At 32.3% G+C, this 19,704-nt stretch overlaps 1 protein-coding gene and 1 long non-coding RNA gene across 2 annotated transcripts in view; both read right to left on the reverse strand.

Moving 5' to 3' along the window:
- Positions 1 to 74: 74 nt before the first annotated feature.
- On the reverse strand, positions 75 to 5,725 carry LOC137616602 (uncharacterized). The gene is made up of 3 exons (XR_011039456.1): positions 5,606 to 5,725; positions 2,844 to 3,182; positions 75 to 423 (listed from the first exon to the last, which is right to left on the reverse strand). It is a non-coding gene; the product is annotated as an uncharacterized lncRNA (long non-coding RNA).
- A 7,973-nt stretch (positions 5,726 to 13,698) lies between these two features.
- The window catches only part of LOC137623898 (uncharacterized), a 24,678-nt gene continuing 18,672 nt past the window's right edge, over positions 13,699 to 19,704 (reverse strand). Inside the window, exons 4-5 of the mRNA XM_068354697.1 lie at positions 17,593 to 17,718; positions 13,699 to 15,674 (exon numbers count right to left, since the gene is read on the reverse strand). Coding sequence (XP_068210798.1) covers positions 15,379 to 15,674; positions 17,593 to 17,718 — 422 coding nt within the window. The 3' untranslated portion in view covers positions 13,699 to 15,378. The remainder of the gene's footprint in view (positions 15,675 to 17,592; positions 17,719 to 19,704) is intronic.

The following is a 19,704-nucleotide window of genomic DNA, read 5'->3' on the forward strand; positions in this document are numbered from 1 at the left end:
CAATATTAATAATTTTATTATTTAAGACCTTTTACTATATTAATTCCATAAAATTTTATATTTTCACACTGTTCTATTTACTAGTACATTTTTGTTGGGTACTGGTGTTCTTCTTTCTCCCATTTATGTTTTCTTTAACCTCGATAATCTCTTATCCGTGTCCCCTCTAGCGTGCTCCATTAATTTATCTTCTGTACTAAGCAGAGCTTCAACTTATAGGTGTGGATAAATCGCACACTGACGGAACCTCCGATATATTTCGCATAGCTTATTCTAAAATACGGAGCACACGAGACCGTAGGATGCAAGAGCCTGCGTCCTTTAGTACTTCGTAGTTAAGAAAAGCTATGAGAATATACTGAAGATCAAATATTTAGAGTTGCGATTTTTCCACACCCATAAGTATATCTGCATTGCACAATCCTGAAAAACAGAAAATACCGGTTAGATTCTACACCATTTGCATAAAGCTACATTTTAATAAAACTTGACCAAAGCTCAAAGTTTTAAAGAGGTTGAAATTTAAACTTTTCTAAAAAATCCTGAACAAGTTTAATAGTAGCACTGAATTGAATACATATCAGATAAAAAGCAAATTTGACTAATTTCCGAATGCACAAAGATTAATGAAAAACTGTAATTCAACAAAGATTAATGAAAAACTGTAATTCAACAAAGATTAATGAAAAACTGTACATTAAAAAAAAGATTAATGAAAAACTGTACATTAAAAAAAAGATTAATGAAAAACTGTACATTTTTAAAGATTAATGAAAAACTGTACTGTACATAATATCTAGCCCAGATCAAGCTAAAGAACACTAGCGAAATAGATTCTGCATCAAATATAAGGTAGCTGAGCTTAAAAACAAAGCAGCACTAAACAAGCAGCACTAAACAAAACTTTCACTATGGACAGTAAATCGGAATAGAAGAATAAACCTGTTAAAAAACTTAATTCATCGTAGCTTAAATACTTTTCAAAATTACCGAACCTCTCAAGACAATGCTATTTTGCATGCTCAATTACTACTGTATAGCGAGATGTGCTCGTCAAATTTAAATAATTTTAGACGTTGCTCAAATCTTAAAGCTATCAACCACAGACTAAGTTTATCCAAATAAAATTTTATTTTTCAAGTAAAACTTCCTATAATAACTTACTATAAAGGCTACCACATTCGTGATAAACTTCCCTGCTCTTGAAAATGTGTTATAACTAAAATAATTAGTCATGAAATTTTCGAGAAACTAAGCTATAAAAGACATGGGACCGGCCTAAATTAATGAGATCCAAAATTAACATTGAAAATTTGCTCTACTTACTAAAGTCACTTAATTAGTCGCCACTTGAAAGACTTAGTAACTCCTTACATATTTTTAGTTTAACCTCAAAAACCACTTTTATAAGATTAGATAGGAAACTAACGTCTTTATACGCTTACAATCATGAAAAATTTTAGAATTAACCATAGTTGTCAAATAAAAAAACAAAGAATATTGAAAACCTTGCTAAGAAAGTCAAAAACTTCTTTCTACATGGTGTAACTAACTTTTAAGGAAACTATACAGACCTTTGTACCCTATAGATTTACCGGTTATTCCAAAACCAAAGTTTTACCCCAAAAAATAACTTAAGTGATCACTACTAAAATGTTTTAAAATCTCTGGAATTTTCAGCGTTGCTCAAGACCTCAATCAAATTTTTGAAGTTGAAAAAACAAAGCAAAATTTTCCACAAGTACTCAAAATAAAAAAAAAACCGCAGGGTTAAAATTTCAGTTAAAAATTCGACACCCTATATTTCTACAATACTCTGAAGTTGAAAAAACAGCAAAATTTTCAATAAGTTCTCAAAACCCGCGGCCCCCCTCCCCTCAAAATAGAAAAAAAAAAAAACTAAAAGGTAAAATTTCCGCTAAAAATTCAAAACCCTAAATTTCTACAATACTTCGAAGTTCAAAAAACAGAACAAAATTTTCGAATAAGTTCTCAAAAGTTCCCAATAAAAAAACGGAAAGTTAAAATTTCTGCTAAGAATTCAACACCCTAAATTTCTAGAATACTCTGAAGTTGAAAAAGCAAAATTATCCTTAACTTCTCAAAACCCGTCGCCACCCCCCCCCCTCAAAAAGAAGAAAAAAAAAGGAAAGTTAAAATTTCCGCTAAAAATTCAACACCCTAAATTACTACAAAAGAAAATGCGTATGGGTTACATGGAAGTTATAAAACCTGTCCAATAAATCCCAATTTTGAAAATCCTATCATTGGAAAAATGACTTAAAGGAGCAGCAATTGCTAACGAATTAAAGTTCATAGGAAAATTCTGCTAAACGCTTCAAAATAATACTAAAAATTATGATACAAGAATTGTACCCAAGTTTAATTGCTTTGCACGTGTAGATACTCAAACCCAAAATATGAATGGTTTAGTCAAAGCCTTAAAAAAATTAGTTTCTATTAATTACCCCCAAGCAATATGCTTACTAGATAAAATACTAGACGTTCATAACTTTTATGCAAGAGTCTAGCCATAAAGAAATTGGCAGATTCAAGACACCAAGCCGGTTAAAATCCGGCTCTTCAAAATTTGATCAAAATGACTTTACGGCAAACTAAATTGTAAACTTAACCTTTGGCTAATAGAAATTGAAACTTTAAACATTTGATGCTAAAAACTACTTATGAAGTTAACCGGCACCTTCCAGAAATAAAGAAACCTAGCTATATATTCCACACGCATTTTAACACAAGAACCCTAAACAAAACTAAGTCAATTTAGAGAAAAACAATTCCAAAAAATTTCTAACAAAACCTAACAGGATTTGTAAAGACAAGCTTACCGTAATGCCAGAAGTCCACAAAATGGCGACAATTACTGGAACCACAGATCCAATAGTGAAGATTCAAACACGATATGCAAATGACTTGAGCAGCTGTATCAAGGTGTGAAAATGTCTTAGCCCCAGAACGCACTGACATTGCTTCCCAATTTCTCACACTTTACAATTCCGTCTTGCCGGCTTTCTTCCAAGTTCTAGCCAATCAGAAGGGTCCTTGTCATGATTTCGAGACAAAGAATGAGAAACGACTCCTGATTGGTCGAGACACTAACAAGGAATCTTCAGGAACACAGTTACTCTCAGAAGATGTTACGTCACCAGTTACAAAACCAGTGACATCTGTTGGTTAAATAATTAGTTAATTTATTATTATTATTATTATTATTATTATTATTATTATTATTATTATTATTATTGGAATGAAAACAATTGTTTCCAATGTAAGGTCTACTTCGAATTCAATATTAACATAGCTATCTGTACGAAAGTATAATCGTACATGGTGTTCTATTTTCTAAAATGCTTTGTTCAATAAAATGTAGAAAAAAGTATCAACTTTTCCTTTCTAGATTTTCACAAGTTTACTGAAACTTTATATTAAGTTTCAGTCGATCACCAACTTCATTAACGTAGTGTGTATGTGTGAGTGTGTGTGTGAAGTTTACGCAAAATGTTCGTGTTATAAAACTGCTTATAGCCATAAATCAAATTCTTAAGGCTATCCAAATACTTAATATATCGGTATATATACCTTCAAACTCCTTAATGGTCTTTCAAACTTACTTTGAACCACCATGATTTTCTTTAATTCCTTTTATCAAAAACCTTCACCGTCATGCAAAACAGAATTAGCCTACACAGAACCTCAAATCTCGAAGTAAAAGGATGGACGCATCAAAGATTATATAGACAAAAACTCTAAAGATGGAAAATGGAACCGAAAAATGTGATTCTCTCACACCGCAGATATTCAAAACAACAGATTGAGCAAAAATTTATTTCTCATTAAACAGGAAACTCGATTATGAAGAGAAGGGTAAAGGCTGCTGATGAATGGCAAAGGAAAGGGATAGCGACATTGCCTAGCAAGCAGGACAATGTCCTATAGACTGACCATATATATACATGATTAACGCTAAAGCTAGGACCAGGGAGGGGCCAGGCAATGTCTGGCTTCCCAAAACTCCCTTTCCTTGGCTTAGAAGTATAGTGAGGGTGCTGCCACTAAAAGAACTAAAGAGTTGGAGTCGGACTCGAACCCCTATCTGTAAACTACCAGACTGGGACCAATAGCCCACCACAACAGTAAACCAAACGAGGAAAGGATGGTATCCTAAAAGACAAATTAGCCAATATAGCCTAACTAGGACACCAAAGCAACGGCTTACTTCCCATTTCATTAAATAGCTTTGGATACAGTGAAAAATCTATATGACCTTTCTTTAACTTATGATATTCAAAAGGATAATAACAGAATTTTGACCTAGAAATCTAGTTGAAATACATGGATTCCAATTTATATACAAATGTACACATACTATGCAGATACATAAATATACACCTATGCATGTACAAATGGATATACGTATAAATGTATTCATTTGTGTGTAAATATTGATACTTGAAGGCACAAAATCACAAATCATACATATACATGTGCTTGCATTAAGATTCAAGATTTATTCAGAATAATTTACTTAATTGCTCAAACATATACAGTATGCATGCTATACTGTAGAGACATGTGTACACCAGTATAATTAAATTCAGCGAATTGTCCATACATTTAGGCTATATTAATGTCCAAATATCCACTCATTGATATTAAAGCACATATATGCTTAGCCGTACATATACATTAGGAAATAGCCTACATATAATAAAATACATATACAGAGACCACGGAACATTAAGTATATATACATATATATATATATATATATATATATATATATATATATATATATATATATATATATATATATATATATATATATATATGTATATGTATATATGTATATATATATATATACATATACATATACATATACATATACATATACATATATATATATATATATATATATATATATATATATATATATATATATATATATATATATATATATATGTATGTATAGATATGTATATATATGTATTATTATTATTATTATTATTATTATTATTATTATTATTATTATTATTAGCTAAGCTACACCCCTAGTTAGAAAAGCAGGAAGTTATAAGCCAAAATAGCCCAGTGATTAAATGAAATTAGGAAATGAATGAACCATATGAAAAGTAATAAACAATTCAAGTAAAATATTTCAAGAACAGAAACAACATTAAAACAGATCTTTCATATATAAACTATAAAAAGAGATCTGTGTCAGCCTGTTCAACATAAAAACATTTGCTGGAAGTTTGAAGTTTTGAAGATCTACCGATTCAACTAACCGATCAGGAAGGTAATTGCACAACTTGGTTACAGCTGGAACAAAACTTCTAGAAAACTGTGTAGTATTCTAGAAAGTTTATGTTTAGGTATATGAGCAAACATATATGTATGCCAATACACAAAATACATGTGTTCATTTGCACATATAGTATTCGGTTTGACACATACAGATATCATGCAACATTTGCAATACCGATATGTCAAGAAACAGCTCAGTGATACAGAGAAATACTTTTCAAATACTAATAAAACCTTCGAACCACATTGGTTCTGAAACTGTCATGGCAGACGGTAATGGTCTTACCTTCATTTTAAAAAATCAGCGAGTCCATCTAGTCCATACTTTAAATCAGTGGCTATGACGTCATTAGTAAACACCGCCCTGGATGACAATTTTCACCAAGGATCTGAAAGAAAAGTTCATACATTCTACAGAGGAACTATAGTTTATGGAATTTTTAGAAGCTTTGAAAATATCTTACTGAAAGACAAATATATTGAAAAATTACATTTGTATTAATAAAAATCTTGCCATCGTTCATATTTTTCTGTGCACTATAAAAATCTTTCATTGGCTTATCAATAAATTATGTTCATCTTGGTAACAGTGTTGGTCTCGACGTAGGCGCATATAACTCCAAGCAGACAAAGAGTGACTAAGTACCAATAGATAAACAATATTTTTACCTGTATGAAGATTTATTCTGATTTTTATTTTAATTAATAATGATAACAAACATAAAAATCAAATGTACAAAGCCATTTTATGAGCAGAAAATAGAATAATAGTTATTGAGTCTAGAAGACTGTAGCATTTATTCACATCGGGACGCTGACTTAAGTTCCGGTCGCTTGGGGGAAAAGAAGGCGTTTGCCATATTTTTGATAAATGCTTCTTTTGTATTTTTTTCATTGGCATAATGAATTTCACCTAATTATAGGTAAATAATTATCTATGATAACTTATTACTAAATAAAACTAACGTTCTACACTTTTATACGTCTTCATGAACTGTATCAATGCAAATTAGTATTGTGATTAGGTAATTAATGCCTGCATCTCTGAATATACCTATACATGCCAAATCACGTAATCAACAGAATTAATCATTTATTGAAAACACAAGAATAAATATAACTAAATGTAATTGAGTTCACAAATAGGAAACATTATTTGAGTATTGTACAGTATTATAAATTAGCAGAACTGTGGTAAAAAATTATAAGAACCAATACTTTCTTCTTTCAACGTATATCAAAGAGAGTGAAAGGAGAGGCGTTTGCTGCCCTTTTTGGGTGAAATCCCGAGACAAAAGAAGAAAAAAATGCTCCTGGAACCTCCAAGGAGCACAGAAAACGGATGTCACAGAATTTTCGTAACAATAAATACTATATTGATTATTTTTAATCTATTAATTAAAAAATACGTTGTCATTGTATAAATAGCCCAAATCCTAAATAATTTTAATTTTAATGATTATTGTAAGTGCAGACAAAGACATTCAAGGTAAAATTGCAACGAACTTCAGAATCTCTGTTTTGCGATGCTGGCAATAATGAGAAGTTTAGAAAGGATGGTAGATATTATTTGTAGAATGTAATGATAAATCTAATTCAAAGTATAATTACAATTCTAATTCAAACAAATCACGGTTAAGAAAATAGCTTTTAGAATAAACACCTTAATAAATTATTTTTTTTTTCACGGCATATCTTGCTGTAAAAATATTATTCGTATGAAAGAAAACGGATTTCAGAAAATGTGATAAATAGAAAATGTAGTGTTAGCTTTAATTGGGAAACTATAGCATCTTCACCAACTAACCTTAACCGAGAATCGGAGATTATTATTATTATTATTATTATTATTATTATTATTATTACTTGCTAAGCTACAACCCTAGCTGGAAAAGCAGGTTGATATAAGCCCACGGGCCTCAACAGGGAATATAGCCCAGTGAGGAAAGGAAACAAGGAAAAGTAAAATATCTTACGAACAGTAACAATATTGAAATAGATCTTTCCAATATAAACAATAAAAAATTTCAACAAAACAAGAGGAAAAGAAATTAGATAGAATAGTGAACCCGAGTGCACCCTCAAGCAGGAGAACTGTATCCTTAGACAGTGGAAGACTATGGTACAGAGGCTATGGCACTACTCAAGACTAGAGATAAATGGTTTGATTTTGGATTGTCCTTCTCCTAGAAGAGCTGCTTACCATAGCTATGGAGTCCCTTCTATCCTCACCAAGAGGAAAGTAGCCACTGAACAATCACAGTGCAGTAGTTAACCTCTTGAGAGAAGAAGAATTGTATGAAGTAGAGTATTTCTTTTTTTCACAGGATCTCCGATGCTTACTTGTTTACTTGTTTTGGGTTTAAATCCAACCCTCCATAGAAGTCGAGTGAACTACTTCTCGGGCGGGTCCATATCAATCATCTAACGAAACATTTTCATTATAACTTATACAATTCCTTGATTGTAGCATCTTCCAAATCATATGATCTTGAGAAAAGTAATGTCTTTAGTTTCTTCTTAAATTCAATTGCTCCCTTTAGGTCCTTCATTTCAGTTGGCAGTTTATTATTATTTCTAGGCGCACAGTAGCTAAAAGCCCTTTCACCAAATTTACCATTTGTTCTGCCATCCTTTTAATTAGATAGCAAAGCAGTTCAATGGAGACTAAGAAGAAATTAAGTAAAATAAAAATTCAGAGAGAAAAAAAAACAAGCATCTCTTTAATTAAATCGTTTTCATCTAATTATTTACAACGTTACTTCAACTCATTTCTTGCATTCCTTCGGTTGATAAAAACTGCCATCTCTCCTCTCGACTTTCTTTCCTTATTTTATCTATTTCCCTTTCCTTTGTGTTTCCTATTCCCTTTCATTTACCGTATCCATTTCCAATCATTTGTTCTCTCTATTTCCCTTTTCCGTTTCTTTTTTGCAGTTATTTTTTCCAAGATGATCATTGCCACGGCTTTGAGCAGAATAATTGCTTGGGTGATTCTATGTCATTGGAGTATACAGTATACATAATAAGTTTGTTCTGTATTTTGTTTTTATTTGTTTCGTATTTACACAACTTTTCGATGCTTTAATTTAAAAATTTATGATACAGAATTCTAAATGCAGAGTTCCTTTACATATCTGTTAAATAAGATAAATATTATCCTGTTTCTAAATGACCAAAATAAGATTAAAACCGTATTTTCTAAAAGACTTTATAGAGGTTAATAGCATTATTATGAAATTAGTTGAAGATATGTTAAGTTCAACCATGATGTTGAAACATAACTGAATGCAAAAATATATATTGTAAAAGATTCCCTGTGTTCTGACTATGCAAAAAAAAAAAAAAATAAATAAATAAATAAAATAAAAAAAAAAATGAAATAAGAAGGAAATCCTGCCAAATTTCATAGAAAAGACAAAAAAAAAAAAAAAAAAAATAATATTACTAACTAGAATTGCACGGTACTTGAGCATCATATACTTGAGTCTATACCATAAGACAAGGTGGTCTAATTTCATTGATATCTTGGGCCACTTCAGCTCTAAACAATTACATGGAGGGTAAACAATATGTGTATGTATATATATATATATATATATATATATATATATATACATACATATATATATATATATATATACAATATATATACAGTATATATATATATATATATATATATATATATATATATATATATATATATATATATATATATATATATATATATATATATACTGTATATATATGCATATATATATAGTGTATATATATATGTATATATATATATATATATATATATATATATATATATATAAACACACACACACATATATATATACATATATATATATATATATATATATATATATATATATATATATATATATATATATATATATATATATATATATATATATATATATAGATTATTTTTAAGTACTAAAGCAAGAATAAAAACAAAACTATTATTTAAAACGTGTTACACAAGTTATAACTGCAGGGCCTAGACGCAAAAATAATAAGACTAACAACAACAACAACAACAACAACAACAAAGCCAATAATAATAATTATATTAAATTCATAAACAAAAAATAAATATATCAATAACTGATATGAACGAATAAAAAAATGGTGGTAGATTTTACATGCTAATTTGAAGTCTGGTGATGCTGCTATTCATCTTATAATAGGGTCTCCATATCGATACTAATGTTTGTAGTGAAAAGCTTAAGTCACACATCATGATTTTTTATTTACCAATTTATTTCTAGTTTTAGAATTTACATGTTTAAAGGTTTAAAGGGCAATCATGAATAGATGAGACAAATGACAGTGGCATTGCTCTATCAAGCAGGACAATGTCCTAGAGATTGACCATATTACATATGATCAGCGCCCAATTACCCTCTTCCAACCAAGCTAGGACCAAGGAGGGCCAGGCAATGGCTGCTGATGACTCAGTAGGTAGACCTATTGTATAGGCTCCCCTAAATCCACCATTCTTAGCTCACAGGGATGGTGAGGTTACAGCGACCAAAGGAACTAACGAGTTTGAGCGGGACTCGAACCCCAGTCTGACAATCACCAATTGAAAAGGTGGATTCACATATGTACTACCAAACATGAATTACAGTTTTAAGACAAAGTCTCTCAGCTTGTGGAATCTGTCCTTGCAAAGCAACTTCCAGAAATTCTCCTGCTTTTCCCTTTTTTTGGAAGTAACACAGACTCAGACTGTAGTTAAATCAATTCAAGCTGAAGTTATGGTAACGCTGCTTTCCACATTAACTTCCATTGAGTTGTTAAATTACAGACGACTGAGCTTCAGCTTCTCGAAATCTCTAAATCTATTTTCAAATTAAAGATATAAGTTTTACATTCTTTGACAAAGCATGAAAAGTCTGATTATATACTTATCATCTGTCATGAGCTCACGTCATGATGATAAGTGGGCAAGATCCCTCTTCCATAAGCAATCACTGTATACTAACAGCTTCTTGCGGAAAGCTTCAATGTACCCAACCACTTGAGAAACATTTTGTTGCTTGCCTTATAAGCTCAGATCAAATACATTTAAGTGGGTGGTTATGTCTGTGAGAAATGCTAGAGAGAAAATAAAGTCTCTATCTTGTAGCTGAGTTTCGTACAATTCTGTATTGCAGAGCTGTTCATTTTGAAGAAAGGAAAGATTCTCTTTCCCTTGCGCAAATATACTCTAGATTCTCTAGAAAATTTTTTCCCCAGCACTAGGCCATCTGGTACTTAAGTGCGGAGTGCGGTGGTATATCACTAATTTTTACATTCACTTCTTCTAGGAAAGATACAAATTTTGTGTCGTTGTAACTTATTACCAGCTCTGATTAAATTCACTATCCTGACCACACACTGCAGGACATCATTCATTTGTAATACCATGTCACATAATGCATCTTGGTGCATAATGCAGCGCAGTGTGATGCAACCAACTCCATTTTCCTTCATTAAACCAACTAGTCCCACATTCTGTCCTCAGACAGCCTCTAAAACGTTTAGAAAGCTTCCAGAAAGCTAAAATCACTGGCTACATCACCACTTGCACTTACTGCACAGCCTCTATAACGGTTACAAAGCTTCCAGAAGACTAAAATCACTGGCTACATCACCACTTGCACTTACTGCACAGCCTCTATAACGGTTACAAAGCTTCCAGAAGACTAAAATCACTGGCTACATCACCACTTGCACTTACTGCACAGCCTCTATAACGGTTACAAAGCTTCCAGAAGGCTAAAATCTCTGGCTACATCACCACTTGCACTTACTGCACAGCCTCTAAAACGGTTACAAAGCTTCCAGAAGACTAAAATCACTAGCTACATCACCACTTGCACTTACTGCACAGCCTCTGAAACGGTTACAAAGATTCCAGAAGGCTAAATTCACGGACTTACACCATGGCTTGCACTGACTGCTTATTAATCAGTCAAAGCTGTTGCACCATCTCCTATCCTCCAAATTCGTTAACAACTGACTCAAGTGTAGCATAAATATCTGAGTCTATTGTACCACCACTCAATCCTCGTCTACAGTACGGGTGAGCGCTTGTAACTGGCTGGCGTCCTTTATATCTGTACTCTCATCTAAAGCAAATGAAAAGCATTTGCAGTATTTGTTATATCTTTTAGTTTTAAGGAAACGTTTACATTAACCCATTTACTCTTATCACAACAGCTTTGTGGGATAAAATGACACACTTTAAAATTACTGGGCTAATTTTAGAAGGTAATATTAACTTAAACTGCTAAAGGGGTATATTTTCATAAACAACTGCTTTAGTACAAGTACTAATGGTGTCATATCTTAACAACAATAGACAAGAGAGAGAGAGAGAGAGAGAGAGAGAGAGAGAGAGAGAGAGAGAGAGAGAGAGAGAGAGAGAGAGAGTTGTATCTGGCAGCTGTCATAATATGAACTTACGAAGTGCGAGGTGCGTTTAGTTTCTCTTATCCTGTGGATTCAATCATCTATTAATTTGGAATTCAAGCCTCAATTGATAGCTATTTATTAAAAGTATTAGCGAGCTTTACGATATAGGAAAATAAAAAGGGCTTTAGGTAAAGGAGAGAAAATGCTCTTTGATTCTGCCTAGATGAAAAGGAACTTTGGAATTTTTTACATTTCATGAAATAAAGCTGCATGGTCCTTTGTCTTCTGTAAAGTTACACAGAGCTTTGATTTGGAAGTTTTGCTTTAGATTTACCTGTTCAGAATCAATAACACCAAATGATTGCAATGTCAAGAATTTTTTTTTATTAGAAAGTTTATTTGAAAGATACTTAAGATTTTGACAGAGAAAACAACCATAATCGTGAAAAATTCCAATACTTATGAAAGAAAAATCTTATGGGCGAAGGCAAAAGGAGTTTCAAGATTCAACATTAGTGTTTAAAATAAAAATATTATTGTAGTTAAACGAAAAATTCCGTGAGAACTAAAACTAATCTGGCACTTGGAGAAAACTACGGATATATCAAATGCTAAATTTTGACAGTTATTCACTGAAAGTTCAGAAGAAATGAGAGATGAGATAATCTCATGTTATACAATTTGACATTACTTGTACAACGTTTTATAATTATAATTATTATTATTATTATTATTATTATTATTATTATTATTATTATTATTATTATTGTTATTATTATTATTATTATTATTATTATTATTATTATCCAAGGTATAACCCTGGTTGGCAAACCAGAATGATACAAGCCCAAGGGCTCCAACAGGAAAAGTAGTCTAGTGAGAAAATGAAAAAACCGAGTAGCAAATAGGCTAAATTATATATAAACATGAAATAAAAACCATAAAATATTTCGAGATCGGTAACAACATTAGAATAAATCTAATTCCATATATAAATTATAAAACGAGACTTATGTCAGCCTGCTTAACAGAAAAACATATACAAAAAGTTGGACCTTCCAAAGTTCCTCTGATTCAACTGGCTGTTTAAGATCATTCCACGATCTGGTCACAGCTGGAATAAAACTTACAGAATACTGTGTAGTATTGAGCCTTATGAAAGCAAAAGCATAAATAGTAGTTGATTTTATTATAATAATATAAACAGAGAGCAGGATGTGGATATAAATGCAGATTATGTTATAGTTTTCAGACAGTGGGAAATATATACGAAACAGATAAAAATGAAGGGCCTTTAATAATATACATCTTAGACCTCATTCATTACCGATTTTAAAAGAATTTCATAGTTTATTTATGACTAAGAATCTATATATATTATAAAAAATATTAAAAAATATTAATCTATATGAATCCACTCTTTTATTCGAGTAGTACATGTAGTACATTTTCTGTGTGACTAAAACGACAACTGTCAACTTTCATTGGACTGAGACACACGTAATAAAAACTCTTATTTTGATTTTTTTCTTATACAGACTGCTGAGATCAGCTGTCCATATTGAAATAATTATCAAAGAGATAGAGATTTATCAGCCCAATGAGTTAAATTTGACTCATATACAGTACACTGTCAAATATTTGCATAAAAAAAAACAGGAAATGCCTGGCAACATTTATTCCAGGATCTTTATGGTTTTAAAGACGGATATATTGACGTAAAGGAGTAGTATTTCGGTCACCAACCCGGTAATGATAACAAGGTAAGGTAAAATTACGGTCGCCTGTATTTTCCTGAAATACTGTTGAGAACAGTATATTTTTACGGAGCATTTCCAATTAAAACTATGGTTTTTTATACAGTGTACAGGGCTGGCCCAAATAAATTATGGAGATAATATATGTATATATCTATATCTATCTATCTATCTATCTATCTATCTATCTATATATATATATATAAAAGTGTAACTGATAAAAAAAAATAAGTTAGAAAAAACAACTTATGATATCTAAATCTGATCTAATATTCCTGTAATTCTTAAAAAAAACTAAAATCTTGATAAACAAAAAAATTCTCAGAATCAGATAAAATCTCAGATCACATTCATAAACAAAACACAGATTTCTATTTTGAAAAGCGTTACACTCACTGCACTTAGGACTGCTTCAGAAAACTCCAAATCAATAAAATCAATCACTATCATGAGATCAAGTTTATATTGTGGGGCTAAGCTGAGCAACTAATGGAACAGAATAAAGATTATTTTCAATGTCAAAATGTAATTTTTACCTAGTGAAGCCTGAGTGAACAACTGCTGAACAGCATATAGACCGTTTTCATTATCATGAGATGGAGTTAACCTGGTGAGGTCGGACTGAGGAATTGTTTGGGGCAGAATAAAAACTGTTACTACTGTCACAAGATGTTGTTTATCTGGCAAGACTTGGGTGAGCAACTTCTGGGACACCATAAAAAACTGTTTTCATGTCACAAGATGTTTATCTGGCGAGACCTGGGTGAGCAACTTCTGGGACACTATAAAAACTGTTAACTCTGTCACAAGATGTTGTTTATCTGGCAAGACTTGGGTGAGCAACTTCTGGGACACCATAAAAAACTGTTTTCATGTCACAAGATGTTTATCTGGCGAGACCTGGGTGAGCAACTTCTGGGACACTATAAAAACTGTTAACTCTGTCACAAGATGTTGTTTATCTGGCGAGACCTGGGTGAGCAACTTCTGGGACACTATAAAATACTGTTTTCATGTCACAAGATGTTTATCTGGCGAGACCTGGGTGAGCAACTTCTGGGACACTATAAAAACTGTTAACTCTGTCACAAGATGTTGTTTATCTGGCGAGACCTGGGTGAGCAACTTCTGGGACATCATAAAGACTATTTTCCCTATCGTGAGATGACGTTTGTCACGTGAGGTCTAGCTGAAGAACGGTTGGGACAGCATAAAGACTGTTTTCGCTGTAACAAGACGAAGTTTTTCTGGCGAAACCTAGAAGGGTAACTGCTGGAACACCATAAAGACTATTTTCACTGCCACAAGATGGTGTTTATCTAGCGAGACCTGGTTGAGTAACTTCTGGGACACCACAAAGACTATTTTCACTATCGTGTGAGGAATTTTGTCTCGTGAGGCCTGGCTGAGCAAATGTTGGGACAGCATAAAGACTGTTTTCGCTGTCACAAGGTGGTATTTATCTGGCGAGACCTGGGTGAGCAACTTCTGGGACATCATAAAGACTATTTTCAGTATCGTGAGGGGAAGTTTGTCTCGTGAGGCCTGGCTGAGCAAATGTTGGGACAGCATAAAGACTGTTTTCGCTGTCACAAGGTGGTATTTATCTGGCGAGACCTGGGTGAGCAACTTCTGGGACATCATAAAGACTATTTTCACTATCGTGTGAGGAATTTTGTCTCGTGAGGCCTGGCTGAGCAAATGTTGGGACAGCATAAAGACTGTTTTCGCTGTCACAAGGTGGTATTTATCTGGCGAGACCTGGGTGAGCAACTTCTGGGACATCATAAAGACTATTTTCACTATCGTGTGAGGAATTTTGTCTCGTGAGGCCTGGCTGAGCAAATGTTGGGACAGCATAAAGACTGTTTTCGCTGTCACAAGGTGGTATTTATCTGGCGAGACCTGGGTGAGCAACTTCTGGGACATCATAAAGACTATTTTCACTATCGTGTGAGGAATTTTGTCTCGTGAGGCCTGGCTGAACAAATGTTGGGACAGCATAAAGACTGTTTTCGCTGTCACGAGACGAAGGTATTCTGTCGAAACCTGCGTGAGCATCTGTTGGGACACTATACAGACTGTTTTCACTGACATGAGGTGAATCTTGTCTGTTGAGACTAGGATGAACACCTCTTCTGGAGAATCCCGCCGTTGATGTCCATTCTCTTGTGACAGTGGCATTACCTGAAATACAAACAATAAGATTACAGTAAGTGGAATACAGAACACCAGTCACTCAGACAGACATATAATAAGATATGAATTAGAATAGGAAAGGGTTGGTAGGACCTAAACTGGTTTCGTATTTCAAAATAGCACTTATTATCATTATTTCCATCCTCATTAAGTTTTGGAAGTTTGCCTTTCGGTGTTCATTCATCCATAAGGGCCCTCATTTTATATAATCTAGTTTTAATCTTATGGAATAGAGTATTTTCCATAAATGTTATTTCGGTACATACGTCCTATACATAACCTTTATAATTCTTGATGAGATTTTCTAAATAACCTTAGAGACGTATGGCCAATAGACCATCACTAAATATATGTACTGGTTATTATAGCAAAATATTCTCTTTCATACAATGGACTTTGGAAGAAGTTTCATTTGTATTTCTATTTTTAAACATGCATTCTAAGATGTATTGTAGCAAAATATTCTTAGATATCTGTTTCATATTCTATTACATACAATGGACTTTGGAATGTTTCATTTGTATTTCTCGCCTTGAAAGGTAGCCACTGAAACTCAAGTTAGGATTAGAAGGGTCTTGGAACGGCCTCTTTTATTGCCATATTAATAAAAATTGCAACTTTGCCATATAATGATTATTTTAGATAAATAAGGAAGTCTATTCTGAACATATCTATTCCCAATTTTTCTTCGGTAGAAACTTCATTTCTCAGTTGGTAATGTCCTATTTCCCATCCACTTTGTATTTGCTTTGTAATTTTAGGATTTTTTTTTCTATTTAGTACTGATAAATATCTTGTCTTTTTATACCACTTTTACCTTATTGATATGAATGTTTTTGATCTTATAGATTTCTTATAGAAGTGTATGGTAAGAAAACTATTCTATCCTTTGATTGATCCTGCAGTAAGTGGTAGATGAAATTTGAGTAAGGGATTTTCTTTTAGTGGAAAAAAACTTTTATTAAAGTACCCATTTTGTGCATATATATATATATATATATATATATATATATATATATATATATATATACATATACATATGTATATATATACATATACTTATATGTATATATATACATACATATATATATATATATATATATATATATATATATATATGAGATTCCAAATATGGTTTAACTGTATCGATTAATATATTACCATCTTTAGGTTACATTTCAGATTTTGTAAAATAATTCCTAAAAAGTGATTATAATCTTATTCAGGAAAATACCATTTTTATCGTATGGTACTTTTCCATAAGAATTACGCAAATAATTTTATGACTTGTCACATAAGTTTTTAATCTGATTGGTAATTCGAACAATAAATGGAAAGTTTTTTTTTTTAATTAATGTAATAGTTTTGTAGTGTTTATGTCCTTTCTACGCACATGTTATAAAAAATCACAACACTTTACTCATATATGTATTTTTCAAGTGTTCTCTAGTAAATAAAACTAGCAGATATATGATCTGTATTCCAGCAAGTAGCGCCCTCTGACCAAACAAAAAACTCCTTTGGTTTTCATTTTTTGTAATACAAAACCAACCTTCTTCCTTATAGGATTTGCTATTTTATTCTGATTATACTCACTGACCATAGCTGTTTTGGCTAATTTTTCATGGCCGGATGCCTTTCCTGCCGCCAACCCTCCCCATTTACCCGGGCTTGGGACCGGCACCAAGTTGAGGCTGCCTTGGCCCCCCTCAGAAAGCTGACCAGAAACATCGACCCCACATAGAAGTGGGAAAAGATGTAGACAAAGAAGAAGAAGAAGAAGAAGAAGAAGAAGAAGGATTTGCTATTTCATTGTCAGACCATATCTCTACGTTTATCGATCTAGATTTTCAATCTATAATAATAAATAAAGAACAAACATTATAAACTCATCATAAACAATTACCTTCAGATCGTGGCTTGTTGTTGTTGTTTTTCTTTTTCAGGAAACACCTGTAGCAGAAGTAAGAGGCAGCGAGGAGCAGCAGTAACACAACAACAACAACCGAGATGATGATGGGCGTGATTATATCTGTAAACAAATATTTATATATGTCAAAAGCTATTTTACTATTTCCAATTCCCAGTTTTCCATCCAATTCGATACAATTCCCAGTTTTCCATCCAATTCAACAAAGTTCCCAGTTTTACATGCAATTCGATACAATTCCCAGGTTTACATCCAATTTGATACAATTCCCAGTTTTACATCCAATTCGATACAATTCCCAGTTTTACATCCAATTCGATACAATTCCCAGTTTTACATCCAATTCGATACACTTCCCAGTTTTACATCCAATTCGATACAGTTCCCAGTTTTACATCCAATTCGATACAGTTCCCAGTTTTACATCCAATTCGGTACAATTCCCAGTTTTACATCCGATTCGATACAGTTCCCAGTTTTACATCCAATTCGGTACAATTCCCAGTTTTACATCCGATTCGATACAGTTCCCAGTTTTACATCCAATTCGGTACAATTCCCAGTTTTACATCCGATTCGATACAATTCCCAGTTTTACATCCAATTCGGTACAATTCCCAGTTTTACATCCGATTCGATACAATTCCCAGTTTTACATCCAATTCGGTACAATTCCCAGTTTTACATCCGATTCGGTACAATTCCCAGTTTTACATTCGATTCGGTACAATTCCCAGTTTTACATCCGATTCGATACAATTCCCAGTTTTACATCCAATTCGGTACAATTCCCAGTTTTACATCCGATTCGATACAATTCCCAGTTTTACATCCAATTCGATACAATATAGTTATTCTATTGACAGGTCTCTTTACGTTGGAAAAGTTATAACGAAATACGATTGATAAATTATATGGTACTGTGATAACACGGTCTTTTAAAAACATATTATTATTATTATTATTATTATTATTATTATTATTATTATTCCAGCTGTGACCAAGTTGTGGAATGATCTTCCTAATCGGGTAGTTGAATCAGTAGAACTTTAAAAGTTCAAACTTGCAGCAAATATTTTATGTTGAACCGGCTGACATAGTCTTTTTTATAGTTTATATACGAAATATGTTTAAATGTTGTTGATGTTTTTAGAATATTTTATTTTAATTGTTCACTACTTCTTATATCGTTTATTTATTTCCTTATTTCCTTTCCTCACTGGTCTATTTTTCCCTGTTGGACCCCTGGGCTTATAGCATATTGCTTTTTCAATTAGGGTTGTAGCTTAGCTAATAATAATAATAATAATAATAATAATAATAATAACAATAATAATAATATTATTATCATTATCATTAATAGCTGACCTACAACGCTAGTTTGAAAAGCAGGATGTTACAAGCCCAAGGGCTGCAACAAAAAAAAAAAAAAAAAAAATAGCCCAGTGAGGAAAGGTAATAAGGAAATAAATAAATCACAAGCGAAACAATATACAATAAAAATAAAATACTTTAAAAACAGTAACAACATTAAAATAGATCTTTCATATATAAACTATAAAAAACTTACAAAAACAAGAGGAAGAGAAATAAGATAGTAGCTTGTGCCCCAGTGCGCATTCAATCAAGAGTTGTAGAAATATCCTACAGTTTAGAAGTTACGTGGTTTCAATTTCAGGCAAAAACTATGCCAGAAAACCTCAAATCAATCAATCAATCAAGTAAAAACTAGAAGTTAAGAATCTACGCAGAGTTTAAAAAGGCTAGATTTATTTTTTATTTTTTTTTATTTTATTTTAGATATACAGTGGATTGGTAACAGGAAATTAGCTGACATAGAGTATGCTGATGACGTTGTCCTTATTAGCAGGACACCACAGGACTTGCAAAGCTTGCTTACCAGAATGCATGAAATATCACATGAGGTTGGGCTCAAGATAAATAGAAGGGCGACGGAGATGATGAGAACGGAGTATGCAATGGAAGATGAAATATTATTGGAAGGAGAAAGGATTAACGAGGTGGAATTATTTAAATATTTAGGAACTATGATCTCTAATACAGGATCTTTAGAATTTAAGTTTAATG

The sequence above is a fragment of the Palaemon carinicauda genome, chromosome 2, assembly GCF_036898095.1.
Source record: "Palaemon carinicauda isolate YSFRI2023 chromosome 2, ASM3689809v2, whole genome shotgun sequence".
Taxonomy (NCBI): Eukaryota; Metazoa; Arthropoda; class Malacostraca; order Decapoda; family Palaemonidae; genus Palaemon; species Palaemon carinicauda.